Raw genomic sequence first — 17352 nt, 5'->3', positions numbered from 1 at the left:
ATATTTGTATGCAACACCTTTATTTAATAATAAGACTGGAGATAATAAAACGTGATTATTTTTTAAACTTGAACCATTCTTTTGCAGTTAAAAAAGAAATCCACGGTTTTATTAAGTGACCGGTTTTTTTATGATTCCAACCTCGTCCCTAGGTTTATGTTACGCTTATGTGATATCGCGTAGTACAGCATTGGAAACCAGTTTGTTTTTTTCGTCAAGAATAATACAAGTTAAATAAAGTAGAAATCCTTTTTACAGAAACTCAAACGCCAAAGTAAATTTGAATGACGTCATTATTATTGTGGAAAAAGATGGTGTTCTGACGGGGTATTTGCCGTCTAAACAAATATGCAATTGAATATCGTAACCATTATTTTTCGCAAAAAATTTCGACCACTTCCAAGCATTGGGGAATTTAGCGTTATTGCCTAGAGTATGACTGGATTTTCCTGTTCTTCATTTTTAACGTTGTTGCATTCTACGCGAATCTGTAACTTCCTGGTCTGCCGTACAGGGCCCTTTACGGTTAATCTAATACGTTGTAGGGATTTGTTCACACCACATCGAGCAAGAGTAAGTGGGAATTGCATCTGCACCAACACATGAAATATCCGAGCTAACCACAAAACCATCACAAAGGAAGCAATGCAGGCTGTGTAACAAATAACATTTTTTTTGTAACCTTTTATCCTTTCATCAAAACTACCATGGAAAATTAATAATATACAAAAGTATCATGGAAAATTAATAAATATACGAATGATCGTGGAAAATTAAAAAATATAAATAAACTATAAATATTAAACAAATACAGAAACTCTCCATAAAAAACTACAAAAATTTACCAACGATATACAAAAAAATTGCTTTTCGATACACACGCCAGCAACACACTGGTTTCGATTAAAGTAATTTAGGATGAAACTTCCATACTTTCATACTCTCAGTGTTTAATGCCGTGTATAACTTTAAAACATTACAAAATAAATCATTACCTGTCATATGCATAGAACAAAAAATATCTAATCCACGTCCAACAAATCGGTCTTACTACTTCAGACGAATTGTTTTAAAGAAAAGGATTTCGTCTGCACAAAAAAGAGATTTTCTAGGCGTGTTTACTACGCGGAAAAATGTGTAACATGAGATTCATAACTGTAACAAAAACCCAAAAGTAAATTGCAATATTCGTTTATTGTGTCCACATAAAAGTCCGATCACACATTCTTTCAACCTGTGAGAATTTAGGTTCCAAATATCCTTCTGACAAGATTTCCCTGAAAAATAAAATAAAACTAGCGTTACCTCGAGTTACATAATGTAAAAAAAGCTACTAAAAAAGACAACAAGTTTCACGAGAATTTACTGACTTTTTTTACACAAACAAGATTAGCAAAAACATGGTGTATCAGACCGAAGGACGACAAACAAAAGAATATTTCTGAAGTACTTACAGGTACGCTATACATGAAGAGCACTATGAACACTAGCAAGAGCAGGAAGATGAGGAAACCAATGATGAACCACCTATAATTTCTCCAAATGACGTATTTCAATGTCTTCCATGGTGATGTGAACCACAAGAATGAAGTTTTCGGACGACTAAAAACAAAAGCTCACTCACTCTTATTGAAAATGCAACAGTGTGACGTATTTAAGAACCGAGAGCAGGTTCATGCGAATCAATCGAGATAATCAAGGTAAAGAACTTACTCTGGTTCCTCCAACTTAGGATTCATGTTTGGTTCCTCCCGCCCTTGACCAGCTGGTTTCTCTTCTGCTTCTTGATCAGATACAATTTCAAGTGTCATTTCTATCTTACCCTTAAAAAATTAAGAGACTGTGTGCTTCGCAATTTCCATAAAAATGGAAAATCAGATAAAAAGGAAATCTCTTGGACTTACTTTTTTCTTCATGGTGCCATCTTCGTTCTCTTCAGCCATCATCCACCATCCTTTGACCGATTTGGCGATAAACAAATCCATAGTATCAGCGTTGTCTTCCAACATTGCTAAATTGCATTTATTCGCCTGTTTCTTTGGTCGTGGTAATTTGCTCAGATCCAGTTCAAGGTTACCTATAAAAGAATGAAAAATATGTTAGGTTCGTCAAGACAGTCACAACGACACAGGAAACAGACGAAGGCGCAAATTTTGTTAATTTACCAATAAAGTCGTTGGCGGAGAAAAGATCATTGTCCCAAACTTGAATGTTAATTTTTGGAGGCAATAGCTGTCTTGTGGTATCCAAACTCCAAAAATGCTCCTGAAAAAACAGTAAAGACAGCAATGTAAACTGATATATGATAAGGCAAGTTAACCATAAGATCTCCGTTAATCAGTTTTCCCTCTGCATGTACCTTTTTGTCCACTATCATAACTTTCTCTTCAGGCATGTATTTAAATGGGAAGCACATTCTCCAGTTAAACATGCCCTCACCGCCCATGGAGCGATAGTGCACATCAGTCTTTTCTTTGTCATCCTCGCCGCCTTCCATCCAACCTAAAATTTATATTACATAATTTATTTTATCTGTATTTTAAAAAAAACCTGGTTCATAGTAAACAAATTTTCAGTAGCATATAAACTTTTGGAAGTTAGTATCATAAGTACAATCACGTACCTTTTACGTAAAGATCACTCATTTTTTCGCCATTAAACGAGGTATCGCTTGGTGGGACATCTGCTGTGTTCCAAATGATACAACGAAGATGATAACTACAAAACAGCAATCGTATACAGAGACTTTTTTGTCAAAACATTTGTTTAAATGGTCTCCATAAGCGCTACCATAGTTGGCGCTGAGAGAAATTTACGATTTAACGCCTGTAGTTTGGCAGAAAATTCATTTGCGATGATAAATCTGCTGCTACATGCCTTTTAAAAACATGCATCTTGTAGCAACAATCTTAACTATTTGTCTTGACAAATTTGGTCAAGTTGTTTTTCCTTGATTTAACGAGAAGATGGCACGTCGTCACACGGTTTTGGAAAAGTTGTAAATAGGGAGAATATTATTGTTTTAAACGGTTAATAGGGAAGATCAACATTTAAACGTTTCTTGCAAACACAGTATTTGTTACAAATCAATTTTAATTTTTAACTTTTTGATTTTTTTAGAATAAGAATTTGGGATTTTATACCAGTCAAATAATAGCAAATACACAATTTCAGTCAATATTTCTGGTAAACGGGACCGAAATAATAAGTACTAACGAACTCACTCTTTCGGTTTACGTGGTTTAATATTAAATGGAGGTCCAGGTTGACCTTGACTGAGAGGGAAAATGTCCACAAACATTTCAAGCTGACCCTAAGTAGACATAGAAAAGAAGTTAATATATTAGCAGGTTAAAGCCATATATTGAAAAAATCCAGAATTTCGAAGAAGAGAGATGAAACATTTGTTCTCACCTGATCCATACTCGGTTGCAATGGGTTGCGTAGTGACCTAGTTTCTACGTGTTCTGGTACTAATTTCGAACCAGTTAAATCTCGTGTGTTTAGAACATGCAAAGCAAGTCTTTGGTCTGGTGGGCCCAAATGCGGGTTGGTCGGTGGTGTTTTCTCTGAAATAAATAGAAGTTTGTTAATGGGTATCGAGTTAATAAAGTTACTGTAATGGGCGATGAGTTAATTGCTTACCGAAGTATTCAAGGTTAATCAGTTCGCCATTCACAACAACCTGCGTTTGGCTAAGGTACTGTGGTGTGGACTTGCACAATGAATTAAGAAGTTCAACTGGACTCTTTTGGTCACGCCATTGGTATGGTCCAGAGCTAAATAAAGAACAACGTTAAGTTAAAGAATTTTAAATAATTCAACAAATAAAGCTTTGCAGCAGTGCACTCACGTGTAGTAAGCAGGTGGTAGACCACAGGTGGGGCGAGCTTTCGACAAATATCTGTTTTCTAGATCAATCACAGTCTCCCCAATCAAGTCATTTCTTGTCAACAGATCATAATCCATGACCTTAATTTTTAAATCTTTAGATAATGGTATTGTAGCTTTTAACTCAAAGTATGCACCAAAGTATGGATTGATTTCATTAGGGATGTAATTATCCTTATCGGATATCTTTTTGTCGCCTAACTCCACCTCAATGAACGGGTCTGCTTTTCCATTAGGGTCTTTGGGTTGCAATTCAATGCCTCGAATAATGTAAACTCGAACAGTGCATGGAACTGGCTTGCTGTCTTTTACTTTCGAGAAATACTTGTTCTTGATTTTCTCATTAGGGTCAGGAGGTAAGGGGTAGATTTTGAAGAGGCCCTGAAAATTGCAGGTATAGATATAGAAAGGCCTTCCTAAGCAAAGAAAAAACAAAATGCTATGACAGTGTAACCTTAAACTCTCCAACCACACTATCATTTTCTTCATCATCTTCTTTTCCTCGTTCTAATGGAAACGACTTAACGAAGTCTTCGAATTCTCCGAATTCTTTAACTTCTTCCAATTCTTTTCGGTAGATCTGTAACATCAATACAAACGTTCATAAGCTACGTCAGTGGAGGAGAGTTTTAGGATGTAAAGACATTTACCTGTATAGGTAGATGTCCTTTTTTAAAAAAGTCTCCACATTTGGCTGTTTCACCAGTCGATGCAAAATACTTTGACCACCAATCAAGTTGTTCCTCTACAATTTCCTAAAAGTATCAATTCGAATGTTAACTCTACAAAAAGTTTTGATTAGAGGAAAAAAAGGTACGTTGGTCACCACCTTTTTCTTTTGTTTCTCTTCTATGTCCAACGTAACGTCTCTTTTAAGTTTTTTCCTAATAGGATCAACTAAAATAATAACAGCTTACTAAATCTTTTTGAGTAGCTACTATTAATCAACTTTCATGAACAGTCAGAAGTAGAATTTCGACTTCATAACTCGTTCTTATTTTTTAAACAAATCTCACAATGAAAACTCCCAATCAATAAAACCAGGTTCTAGAAAGGGTAATTTTACAGCTTTTAAATTTTTTTGGGGGAAATAGAAATCCGGCTACACACATACCTAGCGATTCTGCTGGTGGATCAGCTTTTGGTGGAAGATTGAAATCTAATGATTTTAAAATATGTCTTCCAACCACTGGCTTACGTCCAAAAGTACGATGATCACGAATTTTAATGTTCACAGGAGGCATGTATAAAGGATCTTTAGGTAGATACTACGGAAACAAAGTAAACGTTTGTTATAAAATCAATTTTCAACAAAATTTTAATTTGTAGTTTTAACAAAAAACCTTACCATGTCAATAAAGAAGACATTCTTTACAAAGTTAGGATTTTTCCTTGTATTTTTGATTGTGTCCGATTTGATAACTTGTCCACCGATTTCGAAAGTAGCTGACGGAGAAGTGCAATTCGCCAGTTGATACTTCTTCATATTTCTTACTCCCCAACATAAAATCTGAAAAAAATTAATAAAAAAATAATTTCTTCTTGAAAATTTCACATATTGGTATGTGCAGAGCTATTCCTAACCTCAACGCCTGTTCGCACCATCAGGGGGCGGATTCCATTAGGTACTACATATCGATTCTCTTTCATTGGAGGAGGGAATGGTAAATCTGCACCCTCATCCTAAATACAAATTCAAAAAAATATTAACAATAAATTAAAGATTTATATACATACGTTGTTAACATTTAAACAATGTTTAGAATAAAATATGGTCAACAAGGGTTGCCAATTTTTGAAAAGAAAGTAACCGAAAAATAAATACAATGTACTTGAAGAAAGAGAGAAAATGCGTTCTATAGGAAGCCGCTATCACATTGCATGTTTGCATTTTAACACAAATATGACTTACTAAAAACAACTCAAATGCAGCTAAAAGCTCGCCACACTGTCGTTCACCTCTCATGACGTTGTACCACATTAAACGTGCTGCTGGAGGGTTTGATCCATTTAACCGCACCATAGGTTGGACAAAGCAACGACCAAGATATTCATCTTTACCCTAAAAAAACTAACCCAATATCTTAAAAAATGAATGATATTTTTTTAACAAAATAAAAGGAATTAAAAGATGTATACCACTCGATCTTTGTCAAATAATTCTATGGTCACATATGGAGGGTTCTCAGCAATGACTTTTGGTGACCCAAACAAAGACATATCCTCAAACAACAATGTCTGATCCCAATCAGGGCAAAGTGTTTCCTTCACAACTCTTGTATTTTTACTGACATTCTGAAAGCAAACTTTGGCAAAGGCATCTGAAACACCTTCTGAATCCAAACCAAGGATATCTCGAGCTTGGTAGAGATATGATCGCAATTGCCATTTATGTGGATCTATAAATTAATAATTAAATGAATCATTTTTTCATGAAAAATAGAGCAAAGCTTAAAAATAACAGCAAAATTTTCTATGTTATCTTACTATCATAGGCCAGGAATATTCGGGGCATATATTGAACTGGTGGTTTGTCTTTATCGTGTTGAATGGAGAACACTGGTGGAGCACCAGGTTCGGTATTCACCATTTTACGATGCCATCTTCTTCTTCGCACCATATCAAAATGGCGTTTTTTTAAATGATATTTCATACCAAAGACAGGAGCATATTCCCATCCCTCGCCACACTTTGTATCATCCTTCTCCTTCTTGCGTAACTTCTCCATATCTTGTTCTAGACGTCTTGTTCTAACAAAACGTCTTCTACGGCATAAATGATACGATCTGTACACAGAAGTCCATCCACCTAACGTTGCTTCAACACAATACTCCCAACCTGTAATTAAATAACAAGTGTTCAAAGATTCTCTTTGGTCAACTTGCATTACTTAGTAATGGAAATAAAGATTGGGTTCTCAGGAAATAAAGTAAGCACTGAAAACATACCTTCTTCGTCACAAGCACGGTTGACATCAACCCTCCAATCATCCACCCAAACCCATCCTTCTGGTAGTTTTGTTTCATCACGATGATCAATCTGATCTCCTTGAATGTTTGTATAAGGAATTGTAGATGTTCCCCAATTACCACCGGGTACACAGGATTCGTTTTCAAAAGCATCTTGTACAAAATCTCTGTGCCCTGCATCAGAATCATAGTTAGCACTAAAAAAATGGTGCAAATAAGTAAATATTGTATTATATCTTTCAATAATAACATGCAAGAGCTAATGAAGGATAACTAGAGGCCGCCATTTACTAGCAAACATTGCAAGAAGCTTAACATAAGACATACCTTAATTCTGGATCAACAAACCATTCGCCATCTGGTGGAACATCCCATTTCCATCCTTTTGGTGGTACAAAACTTTCTTTGTTTAATCTTATGTCTCCTTCTGCATCAGAGAATGCTGGTCTTGGGCAACCCTTGGAAGTCCAATCAACAAATAAATATTTTTTTTGATTTTCATATGTTTCAGCATAAACGGAATACTCTCCTTCCATTTGGTCAGTATCTGTCCAAGCAGCCTGGTCTGCTTCCAATCCAAGCCAAAAGATGCCACTTAATATGGCAGGGACTACAGGATGATCTTCAACATCATTTTCTTCTTTTCCTGGATACTTAAACAAAAATAACACAAGAACCATTAGTAAACTTTAAACTGTTTAATTGTTGTATTTGCCTCTCAGGATGATCTTTTTAACCTTAGAAATACTGGTGGGTTTATTAGAGAGGCAGGAATAGTACAGGTGCAAAAAAAAATAGAATAAATATGATTTAGTATGACCAAGAATGCACCTATACCTCTTTCTAAAAATTAATTTACGTAAGCTTACCTTCATAATAATATTCTGTAATTTTGCACAATTCATTCCCATTGCTGCAGAATTTTTTGAATACAAGATTGTATTAGCAGGTATGCGGAAGCATGCAATTCTTTTACTGCCTGAGATCATCGAAATAACAACATCTGGCATAGAGTTTTGCGGCTAAAGTGAAAAGGACTAATAATTAATGACATTAGAGTGTAAAGGCAACTAACTATATACCCATAATATTAAGAAGACTGACCTACCTCAATACAAAGGTCTCTTACTCGTCCTAAATACCCATCAATAACCTCCATGGCTTCATGAATGTCAGTTGCTTGTTCACGAAGGGTGGTAGCTTCATCTACAAGATTAGCCATTTCAACCTGGCGAATCTCTTGCATCTTCAAGTCAAGTTCATTTACACCATTTAAAGTGGCATCAAAAGCAGGTAACGGTGTTCTAAAAAGAGGTCAATCATCTTTTAACAATTTCAGGTAATGGTTTTATTACCTAAATTTTGTGACAGTATTATAAGCTCATATCCCAGAACTGCTATTATTCAATCAATGGCTTGTTCATTATCAGTAAATGCAAGTATACCGTTGCGTCCTTTTTGCGAGCTCATGAAGCTGTAGTTGCCATTTTTATTTGCTGTTCTTTTTAATTACATTTGCTTTTTAGCACTAAATGTCATATGTCACAACCATACCAACTCTGCATGCTCCACTTGGTACCTTTCGTTCCTACTTTGTACATACAGTTTACAGAGGCTTTTAGTAAGAGATGTATCACAATTATAGACTTAATTTATGGGATCAACACATATTTAATATTTGATATATATATATATAATTACACACATGTTAATATTTATGTTTTAGAGGGTTTCACTTGCGTTTTGTTTTAGTGGATCTTTTTTTGGTAAATTACTTGTACCTTATCCAAAGAATTGGAATTGTAGGGGTTGTTCTGCGTGTAGTAACATAAAGTTTATATTTTGTCCTTAGTTTACTTGAATACCATCGAATATAAAAAAAAAAAATTAAATTCTACTTAAAAGCAATATTTTCGAATTTTTGTTTACATTTATAATGCATGTTGTTATCTAGCAAACTATCTCGTAGAAGGTCACATACACTGAAATCAAAGGGTACCATGTTTAAGACATAGAGTCACCAGCCAGGACTTCGGAGTTCATCGTAAACCCAAAAATCTAGTGGTGGACAAGCATGCAGTTTGTTTAAAAGCTGTCAAAAGAACAATAGCTGGACATTTAAAAAGAGGAAAATCAGGACGTTTTAATAATATTATATATTTTGCTCTTTATGGAAAGTATTTATAAAAAAAGGAAAAAACAATCTTGAAGATGGCGAGAGAATATAAGTCCCCTGTATTTTAGATTTAAAAGCAAAAGCAAAGTTTGTAGCAATTTTAAAAAACAGTTCGTAAAATTAAAACAAATTTAACCATTTTATTAAATTTAGTTTTTATTTCTTTTAAAGGTGGACTTATTGGATGGTATTTTAACAATGAGAGAAATTGTTTTATTTCGAAGCAATAGTTCTCATAAAGGCTTCAAATTATCAGGCTAATATGCCACACGAGTTATGGCTAGGTAAACATCCAAATTAGAAACGTTCAGAACTTTGAAGACAATAGAAAGAAAGGGGGAAATAAAAAATTTAATTTTGTTTTTCTGTTTCAAGTAGAAATTGCAACGCATGTAGGAACAGTATTCTCCTTTACACTGCATTCCTCCACGATTTTTTGTATATTAAAGGTGTTTTTTTATTGAACTGATCTGTAAGAGTTTGTTAAGGCAAAATCAAAGGGTAACAGACGTCAGGACATAAAGATGTCCCCCCCATGAGGGGTACCTTATACTAAGAGCTTACTGTTTCTAATTCATGTTGGCACTCAAAAAATACTGATGCAGATGTGAATGTATTAACAAAGCAGACAAGCAAATAAAATTGGCAAAATATTGAAAAAGAAAGGCTTAATGCTTACCTGCAGTCAGAGATCAGTTGATCTAACAAATCAATTAATAGACCAGCTTTTTCAGCAGGTTGAGATTTAGTTTTGATGGCCAAATTCACAGAATCGATATTTTTCATCAACTTATCAATTAATTTCTCCAGCATGTTAATCGGTTCAAGCCTAAATGCTATATCTTCCCAATGGCTTTCCACAACACAGCAAGGTTTCGTTTCGTTCCATGGCAAGTAATAATAGTTGGCTCCATCAAATACTGGATTTGTAGGTGGTGTGCTGGATGATTGAGGCGTAACTGTTCTGTCCAACTTGTTGCCATAATTACCAATACTAACTTCAAATTCAACAGGTCCATCTGATTCTGCAATCATGTTTGCACTTAGAAAGCTGGCAAAGAGTTTGTATTTCCTTCGACGCATGTATGTTTGCACCTTTAAAAGCTCCTGCGCCATGATATTGTGCACTGGTTTTTTAGCATGATTACCAAATCTAGTATCAATCTTAACTAATGCTCGACCACGATAGGCAACACCTTCGCCACGACCATTATTTAAGTCATCATATTCATCTGGCAAGCTTGAAAACTCTCGTAGTGATCCATAGAAATTTACAAAACAAGGTCCAAAAGAGGGTAAAAATCCTACAGTAAAAAGTGGAAAGATAAATTTGTTTTAATTGACCATTAAGCAAGTGGACTGACATTAAAAAACCATTTCAAATCTGAGTATAAATTATTATGTTAAGCAGTGATTTAGGCTACACAGGAAAAACATACCATCATCACCCATGCCAGATATTGCTGACAATGGAATGAATGTTGTACCAATGCAATCATCCTTTCCAACTCTATCCCAATCAAAGAACTGCAACTTCAGCCTTTCACACATGGAAGGAAATTTAAAGGAAACTCTTAGCTCCTGATTAAATTCAGGGTGATTGATGCCATACTTGATGTCTGTTTTTGCCTTTTGCCCAGCAAATGTAAATTTTGCATAAGGATCCACATGATCTTTCGGAGGACCAGAACTGAATAGCTTTTTGACACCTTCGAATGTAGCTGTATCCATTTGGGGGAGATCTTCTGCCCTGTAGATCTTGACAAGAAATGTTGCTGGTCTCAATGTAACCCCAGCTGGTCGAAGTAGATTTGATTCAATATCTTCTTCTTCTTCACTGATTTCACCATTATTTACTTTGTAAGGAATTTCATCCCCAGGCCCTAGGATAAATGCTGTGATTTTGAGATATCCAGCAGGGGGGCCACCAGGTTGGGAAGCAGAGCCTTTTGCTTGTCCATCTTCCGCTTTTTTGGGGTCCTTGTCCTCAGGAGCTGTCATTAACAACCACTTTCGGATGATTGCATGACCATCTCTATCATAAACAAAACCAACATCACAATGAAATGTACCCAACAAAGCATCTGATATTAAACTTTTGGCATTAAAGACCTCAAAGTTTATCAGTTTATCAAACATATCATTGGGTCTTTCGTTGAAATTGAAAAAGAATGTTTCGTTGAAGTGTGGTTTGTTTGAAGAATGCTTTACACGTGTCTGTCTAGCTTCCTCCCCAACTGTAATTCTTACAGTTGGATTAATGTTGCCACCGGGAAGGTGTCTACCTTTAATAATTTTGATACGAACCTAATAAAAACAAAATTGTAAGTTGTAAAAAAAAGCAAAAAACATGTCTGTTCAAGTTAAACTTCCACTGAAAATTTTAGGAAACCATGAGTTCAGGTTTTTAAGATGCATTGCACAACATGATTTTAAAGTTTCTAGGGAAATCCTATTTTCAAGAAATATTCTTCCAGGTGTAAATACTGTTCTTGCATTTGCTATAAATAAATATAAACCTGGAAATCTGTAAGTTTATCTGCTAAGTTATGCTGCCTTCGTTTACGTTTCATGAGTTTCCTAAAAAAAGTTTATAAATACTGTTGACAGCCACATAACCTTTTTCTGTTCCTAAGTCTCAAGGCACTTGACAAGTTTTGTAGGTCAAGGTACGTTGCAATAATTCATGCTGTATTTTAAGACAGAAAAAATGCATTACAATCAAGGAATAAAAAGAAAATGGCATCATTGCACACTCAATCTTTCCAAAAAGACTGTAAACAAAGGTATATTTATTTGGTATGTATTTTAAGGCATTTATTTTCAAGATTTTTATTATCATCTACTTTTACTTAGAAGTTTTCCATGTTTTTAAGGCCTGACTGACAAACTGAGGTCAAGTAGGGAGTTAAATTTAATAAAACAGTAAATTTTACTGTAAAAATACTTTCACAATTACTGATTTCATCATCATCACCATCATTTTCGGCTTAACGTCCGTTTTCCATGCTAGCATGGGTTGGACGGGGTATATTAATGGCCCTCTTCCAACCTGATCTAGACTGATTATATCTAAACTCAACATCCTCTGTATTAAGTCTGTCCTTATAACCTCCTGCCAAGTCTTTCTCGGTCTGCCTCTGGGTTTTGCTCCAGGAACTATGAAGTCTCTACACTTTTTTACCCAATTATCCTCCTTCATTCTTTCCAAGAGCCCCAGCCAATTCAATCTTCTTATCTGGATAACATCTTTAATTCTACAGATAGTTAGCCTGCTTTTTAGCTCATCTGAACTCTTTCTGTCTCTCAGACTGGCATTACACATCCACCTAAACCATTCTCATATCATTCCTTTTTAAACGGTCAAGATCTTCCTGCTTCACTGCTTCTAACACCCCTTTCACTGCCGAACATATCACCTTAGTAACAGCAGTTCTCAACTATCTCTAACAAGCCACTGTTGTATACATTATGAAAGCTGGAAATACTTCATTCTCTATAATCTCACCTTTGCAACGCTTGCATACAAACTGAATGTCAACTCTTAACCTTCCACCAATACTACTGCACTTCTTATGTACCCAATGCTTGCAAGTCTGACAAAAAATTGAGTTACTACCAACCCCTTTTTGTTTCTCCTACATATAATTATGCACTGCTTACTTTTAAGGTAACAACATATAGTCACAGTTTGAATCAAAAAGAAGAGCAAACCCCTCCTAGTTTTATTTTTTCAAACTTTCAATGTATAAGGGGTAGTAGTAAAATTTGTGACATTACCGGAATTTGTATTAAGAAACTAGAAATTTGGAGCAAAAAGATTCTTAATGGTACCATGCCGAAAGAAAAAAATAACTTTAAAATAAGACGGATGGAATGTCATCAAGAAAAATAGTCAAATTCTAAGTCTGTGTAAGTTAAATTTCACATCAGTAACTCATATTATAAAATTTGAGGATCCAGGAGTCTCTGATAAATGTATGAGGATCACTAAAAGGCCTTTCTCAACCAACAACAGAAAAAATTTGATTTTTTATACCTCTGTTTACGCATTTCGTCTCCCTCTGGTCCAGGCACGATAGGTGTGCCATCAGGCATATGAGTTGCATCCTCATCATCGTCGTTATCATTAGCGTGTTCAAGAACACCTTCTGCATTCAGTCGGTCATCTCCACCACCACCTGCAGCTCTTTTAGTACCAGCAGGAGCAATGTAGTCAATTTGAAATGTGATTTTACCCTGGTAGAAAATTAGTCTTATAGAATAAAATGTAAATACAGTACCAGTTAATGTCACTATATTTCATTCCAAAATGATGACAGCTGGTTTTTGTTCAGGAATGATATGGAGCAACCAAAATTATTATTTTTAATCAAGTTAATGAGTATGGAAAACGGTTGTTAAAATAATTTATTATGTATTAAGAAATATATAAATTAAAATGCTTTTGTCATAAATTACCTGATCATGTTACAATGGGAACAAAAGGCTATATTATTCTTATTGTTATGACTCAAACACAAAAGTAAAGATTAAAAAAATTATAAACTCGTGTAAATGAAAGATATCCAAAGGTTTTTTATGTAGACGTTGTGTTGTGAGCAGCAAATAAATACTACAAAAAACTACTCATACCATTGTTGGTCGTCCATTAGAATCATGTAGTGCAGCACTAAATTGTGCACTTGTTGTACCTGAGTTTAACAACGGAGTAAGTGAAATACTTGCTTGACCAACTAATCGATTTCGAGCAAAATACTCGAAATCTTTAACAGTAACCTCTAGAAAATCTTCAGGTCCAAGAGCTTTACCAGAAAGATCAAATTCAAACACCTATAAAAAAAATCATATTCCTATTGTTTCTTGACTAAGCTTTCGTGACATTACTAAAAATTGTTACAATTTACCTCTCCAAAGATTGGGTTTAATTCATTGTTCTTCTTTTCAGTTTCCTTTTGAACACCTGCAAAGACAATAAATCACTTTTAAAAATAATAAGAATTATCTTTCATTTTAAAACAACTTGATGTTGAAAATTATATAACCTTAGTTGGTAATAAATTACATATTTTCAAAAAATGTAATCCTTTTTGGTCACATAATTGGAATTTTTTTCATTTGATCTATCTAAAACTAAAGAGTTTGATTTTGAAACTAAAACAATAAAAACAAGGAAAAAGTCTTGAATAGAAATTAAAACAGAAAGTATAAATTTGCTCAAGTTTTTATTGAGAACGCCCTGGATATTACTTTTTGCAATATCATGTGACACATTTATTACATAATAAAATAGCCAAAACAGTCAAAATTAGTTCAATTTTTTGTATGTTCTAATGCCAAATAAATAGAAAAATCGGTAAAATAAGTAATTTGTGTTATCATACACTTATTTTTTAATGAGCATATGGTAAATTTCCACTTAGGTTCAGTATGCTTAAGAATTTTTCATTTTGAGCCTGTAATCATGCTTATTCCAATGCATAGGTGATGTTTTATAGAGGCATGTCAGTTTTGATTATTTCGATTTATTGTATGTAATTAAATACACTATATACTGGTTTCAACCATATTATATGCAGAGAATTCGAATGTTTCTCTAAATTTATCTCTAAAAATGTTGGTATTCAGTACAAATTTTTGACAAGCTGAATGATGATTACAGTTGTGCTTATTTTGGAGGGTACGTATGCTTATAAAAAAATGAGGGTATATATAAAAATCTCACTCCTTCACATCATGTCATGTCAAGTAATTAAAATGTTAGTGCATGCTAAAAATGGTACCTAGCAACTTGTGCATTATAAACAATCACCAACATTGTCCTTTTGAAGTCTCAATTTACACCCCCTGGAACATATTTACATCACCATATTTATTAGGCAAACAAAAATATATTGTTTTTAGAATCACTTGAAAGACAATAGAACTGGGTCAGTACACAGGTAAAAACTTTAAGAGTTGGTATATTTACCTTGCTGTATACCTGTTATTTAAACTTTTGCAAAATATTCTCTTTTCTACTACTTTCTCAAATGCCAGAGAGTGTGAATGTGTACTGTTAACAGGAGAACTGTTAAAATAAATCTATTTATTAAAGCAGTTCCACTCATTTTTTTAAAAGTATATATAAGGCCTTATACATAAAAGTGCAATGCAATGACTTCGTTAATTTTAAAAATGCTATCGACGCCAGTCAGATGCATATATGACTTGCTGTAACATTAGAAAAGTCAACAAATAAGACATAACTTTTTCGGTAACTTCAAAAATGAACACATCCATTATTGTATTACTAGTCAATAAGGAGAACACTCAAATTTTGATGACTTGAACCCGTCACGAGACAAAATATTACTTTTTTTATTAATTTGTTTACTTGTTGCCTCCATTGTGAAGAGCTTAAATAGCTGACAAAAAAATGTTTAGGATCATACACCCACAGAGATATAAGGGTTTATAAATTTTGCTGACATCAGCAAGGACCCGCCAAAACACAAAAAAATTGTTTTTGGAAATTTCTATACCCATTGCCTTCTTGTTATATTAAAACAATGATCAAGAAAATGTAAAGGATCATGTACTTTTGACAAACCGTTACGGAAATATTGGTGACGTCATTAACCGTTCATTCCAGAACGGATTCATGGACCCAGGTTTGGAAAACTTCCCCAAATTGTTTCTAGCTGGTCTTATGCGGTGAAAAAAGGACTGACAAAGTTTTAAGTGCACTGTAAATGGCTTCTTTAATTTTCCATGCAAAGTCCATGCAAAGTTAGAAATAGACAGCTTGCTAATAAAAGGGCTCTTACAGCAGCATAATAACAAAAATGTTAATAAGTGTAAAGCTAAAACGTAACATACCAAGGTACTTAAAAATGACAAAGGGATCAATAGTACCCCTTTTTTCAATATTAAGCAATTCTGTGCACTTGATATTAGAAATTTTAAAACTCGTTGCCATCTCTGCCTTTCTTTTACCTCCTTTCTGCACGAAGGCTTAAAACCATGAATGCAAAAAGGAAGTAAAAAGCCAAAGAGGAACTTTTTCATCTCCGCACCTGTTGCCTGAGTCACGTCACGTATAGACGATTTTAATTTATTTTTAATTTTGTTTTTCCCGCGGGCTTTTTTTAGAAGTTGGAACAGTGGGAACCACATGTCCTGACCGGGACTCGGGACCCGATATTATAAAGCTAGGACTCGGGACCCAATATTTGTAATTGTGTAAAAATCAGACCAGAAGAAATTCTATTCGCTGTTTTGAAGACAAATAGACTGCAGTCATGTACACAATTTAATGAAATAGGAAGGCTAATTTCAAATTTAGCTGCCCCAAGTGATTTGTTGTTTTTAAAGTTCTACCTAGACAATGGATCGTTTATTTGGCTGACATTATTATCATTGAGAGATTATAGACTTACTCTTGATGAACAGTACTTTCGCGATGCGATTTATATAAAATACGTAATTACTCTCCGAAGATAATCAACAGTGTGCATTTGTGAGTTTGTGTGGGTTTGTCAACAGCCGACGCAGTGATATTAGAAATATCACTGCTGAAATTCTAAACGACACGTTTTAGCAAGAGGGTTTCGGCTTTAAGTGTAAAAGTCGTTTTCTGGTACGCGGGTGTTCAACCCATTAGCCAAATGCAAGCAAAGTCCAAACCCTTGATGCCGTGCACGGAAAGTATTTTCGTGGGAATGTCTCGCGAGACCGATAAGAGAAAGCTACTAAATCTTTAGTTAGCTGTTAATTGAAGGAACACGTACTTCGCATAATCAAGTTTTCTTTGAGAACATTGATATCAAACTCGACGCGTTCGATTTAAGAGCCAACAATGAGTAAACATTGTAACATCAACTTTTCGTGTTAATTTGTTAGGGACTATTCAATAATTACGTAACACCCAAATTCGCCATTGTTTACCACTTCCACCCCTTGTAACGCATCGTAACAAATCTAAACAAATTTAGACCTCATCTATTCATTTTTTATAGTACCAAAAACCTTCATGGAAGAGATAATCATCAGGCAAACTAGTGCTCTGATATGAGAAAAAGATATAACAGGGTCATTTATGTAGCGCACAAGATGACATTTCTGATACTTTGCGTAAGTCCAGAGGAAAGAAACAAAATTAGGGTGTAGATCATACACTAAAATAAGTAAAAATATCCGTAATACATAAAAATTCTCTGTTGCCTAACAGAAAAGCTAAGTAAGGTCAAAGTGTTACTACGGTTCTCTGCTATGACAGTATCGATAAGATCTTTCTGTTCCGTAAATTATTAAATTAGTGTGACGTAATTTCCT

The 17352-nt window shown here is 34.5% G+C and overlaps 1 protein-coding gene across 1 annotated transcript; it reads right to left on the bottom strand.

Annotated features, from left to right (window-relative positions):
• Positions 1 to 369: 369 nt before the first annotated feature.
• LOC130645239 (myoferlin-like) lies at positions 370 to 16127 on the bottom strand. Its single transcript, XM_057451160.1, has 31 exons — positions 15898 to 16127; positions 13944 to 13999; positions 13672 to 13869; positions 13076 to 13275; positions 11556 to 11616; positions 10476 to 11343; positions 9716 to 10340; positions 7969 to 8164; positions 7730 to 7882; positions 7188 to 7513; positions 6840 to 7057; positions 6379 to 6729; positions 6031 to 6290; positions 5804 to 5953; positions 5476 to 5574; positions 5240 to 5401; positions 5006 to 5159; positions 4721 to 4788; positions 4542 to 4646; positions 4346 to 4471; positions 3854 to 4272; positions 3646 to 3779; positions 3415 to 3569; positions 3225 to 3313; positions 2624 to 2718; positions 2360 to 2502; positions 2166 to 2265; positions 1905 to 2077; positions 1714 to 1823; positions 1455 to 1602; positions 370 to 1277 (listed from the first exon to the last, which is right to left on the bottom strand). The coding sequence occupies exons 1-31, from the start codon at positions 15995 to 15997 to the stop codon at positions 1245 to 1247; spliced, it is 6075 nt and encodes a 2024-aa protein (XP_057307143.1). The 5' UTR covers positions 15998 to 16127; the 3' UTR covers positions 370 to 1244.
• Between the last annotated feature and the right edge of the window lie 1225 nt (positions 16128 to 17352).

The sequence above is a fragment of the Hydractinia symbiolongicarpus genome, chromosome 5 (assembly GCF_029227915.1).
Source record: "Hydractinia symbiolongicarpus strain clone_291-10 chromosome 5, HSymV2.1, whole genome shotgun sequence".
Taxonomy (NCBI): Eukaryota; Metazoa; Cnidaria; class Hydrozoa; order Anthoathecata; family Hydractiniidae; genus Hydractinia; species Hydractinia symbiolongicarpus.
This window is presented reverse-complemented; position numbering and strand designations above follow the sequence as displayed.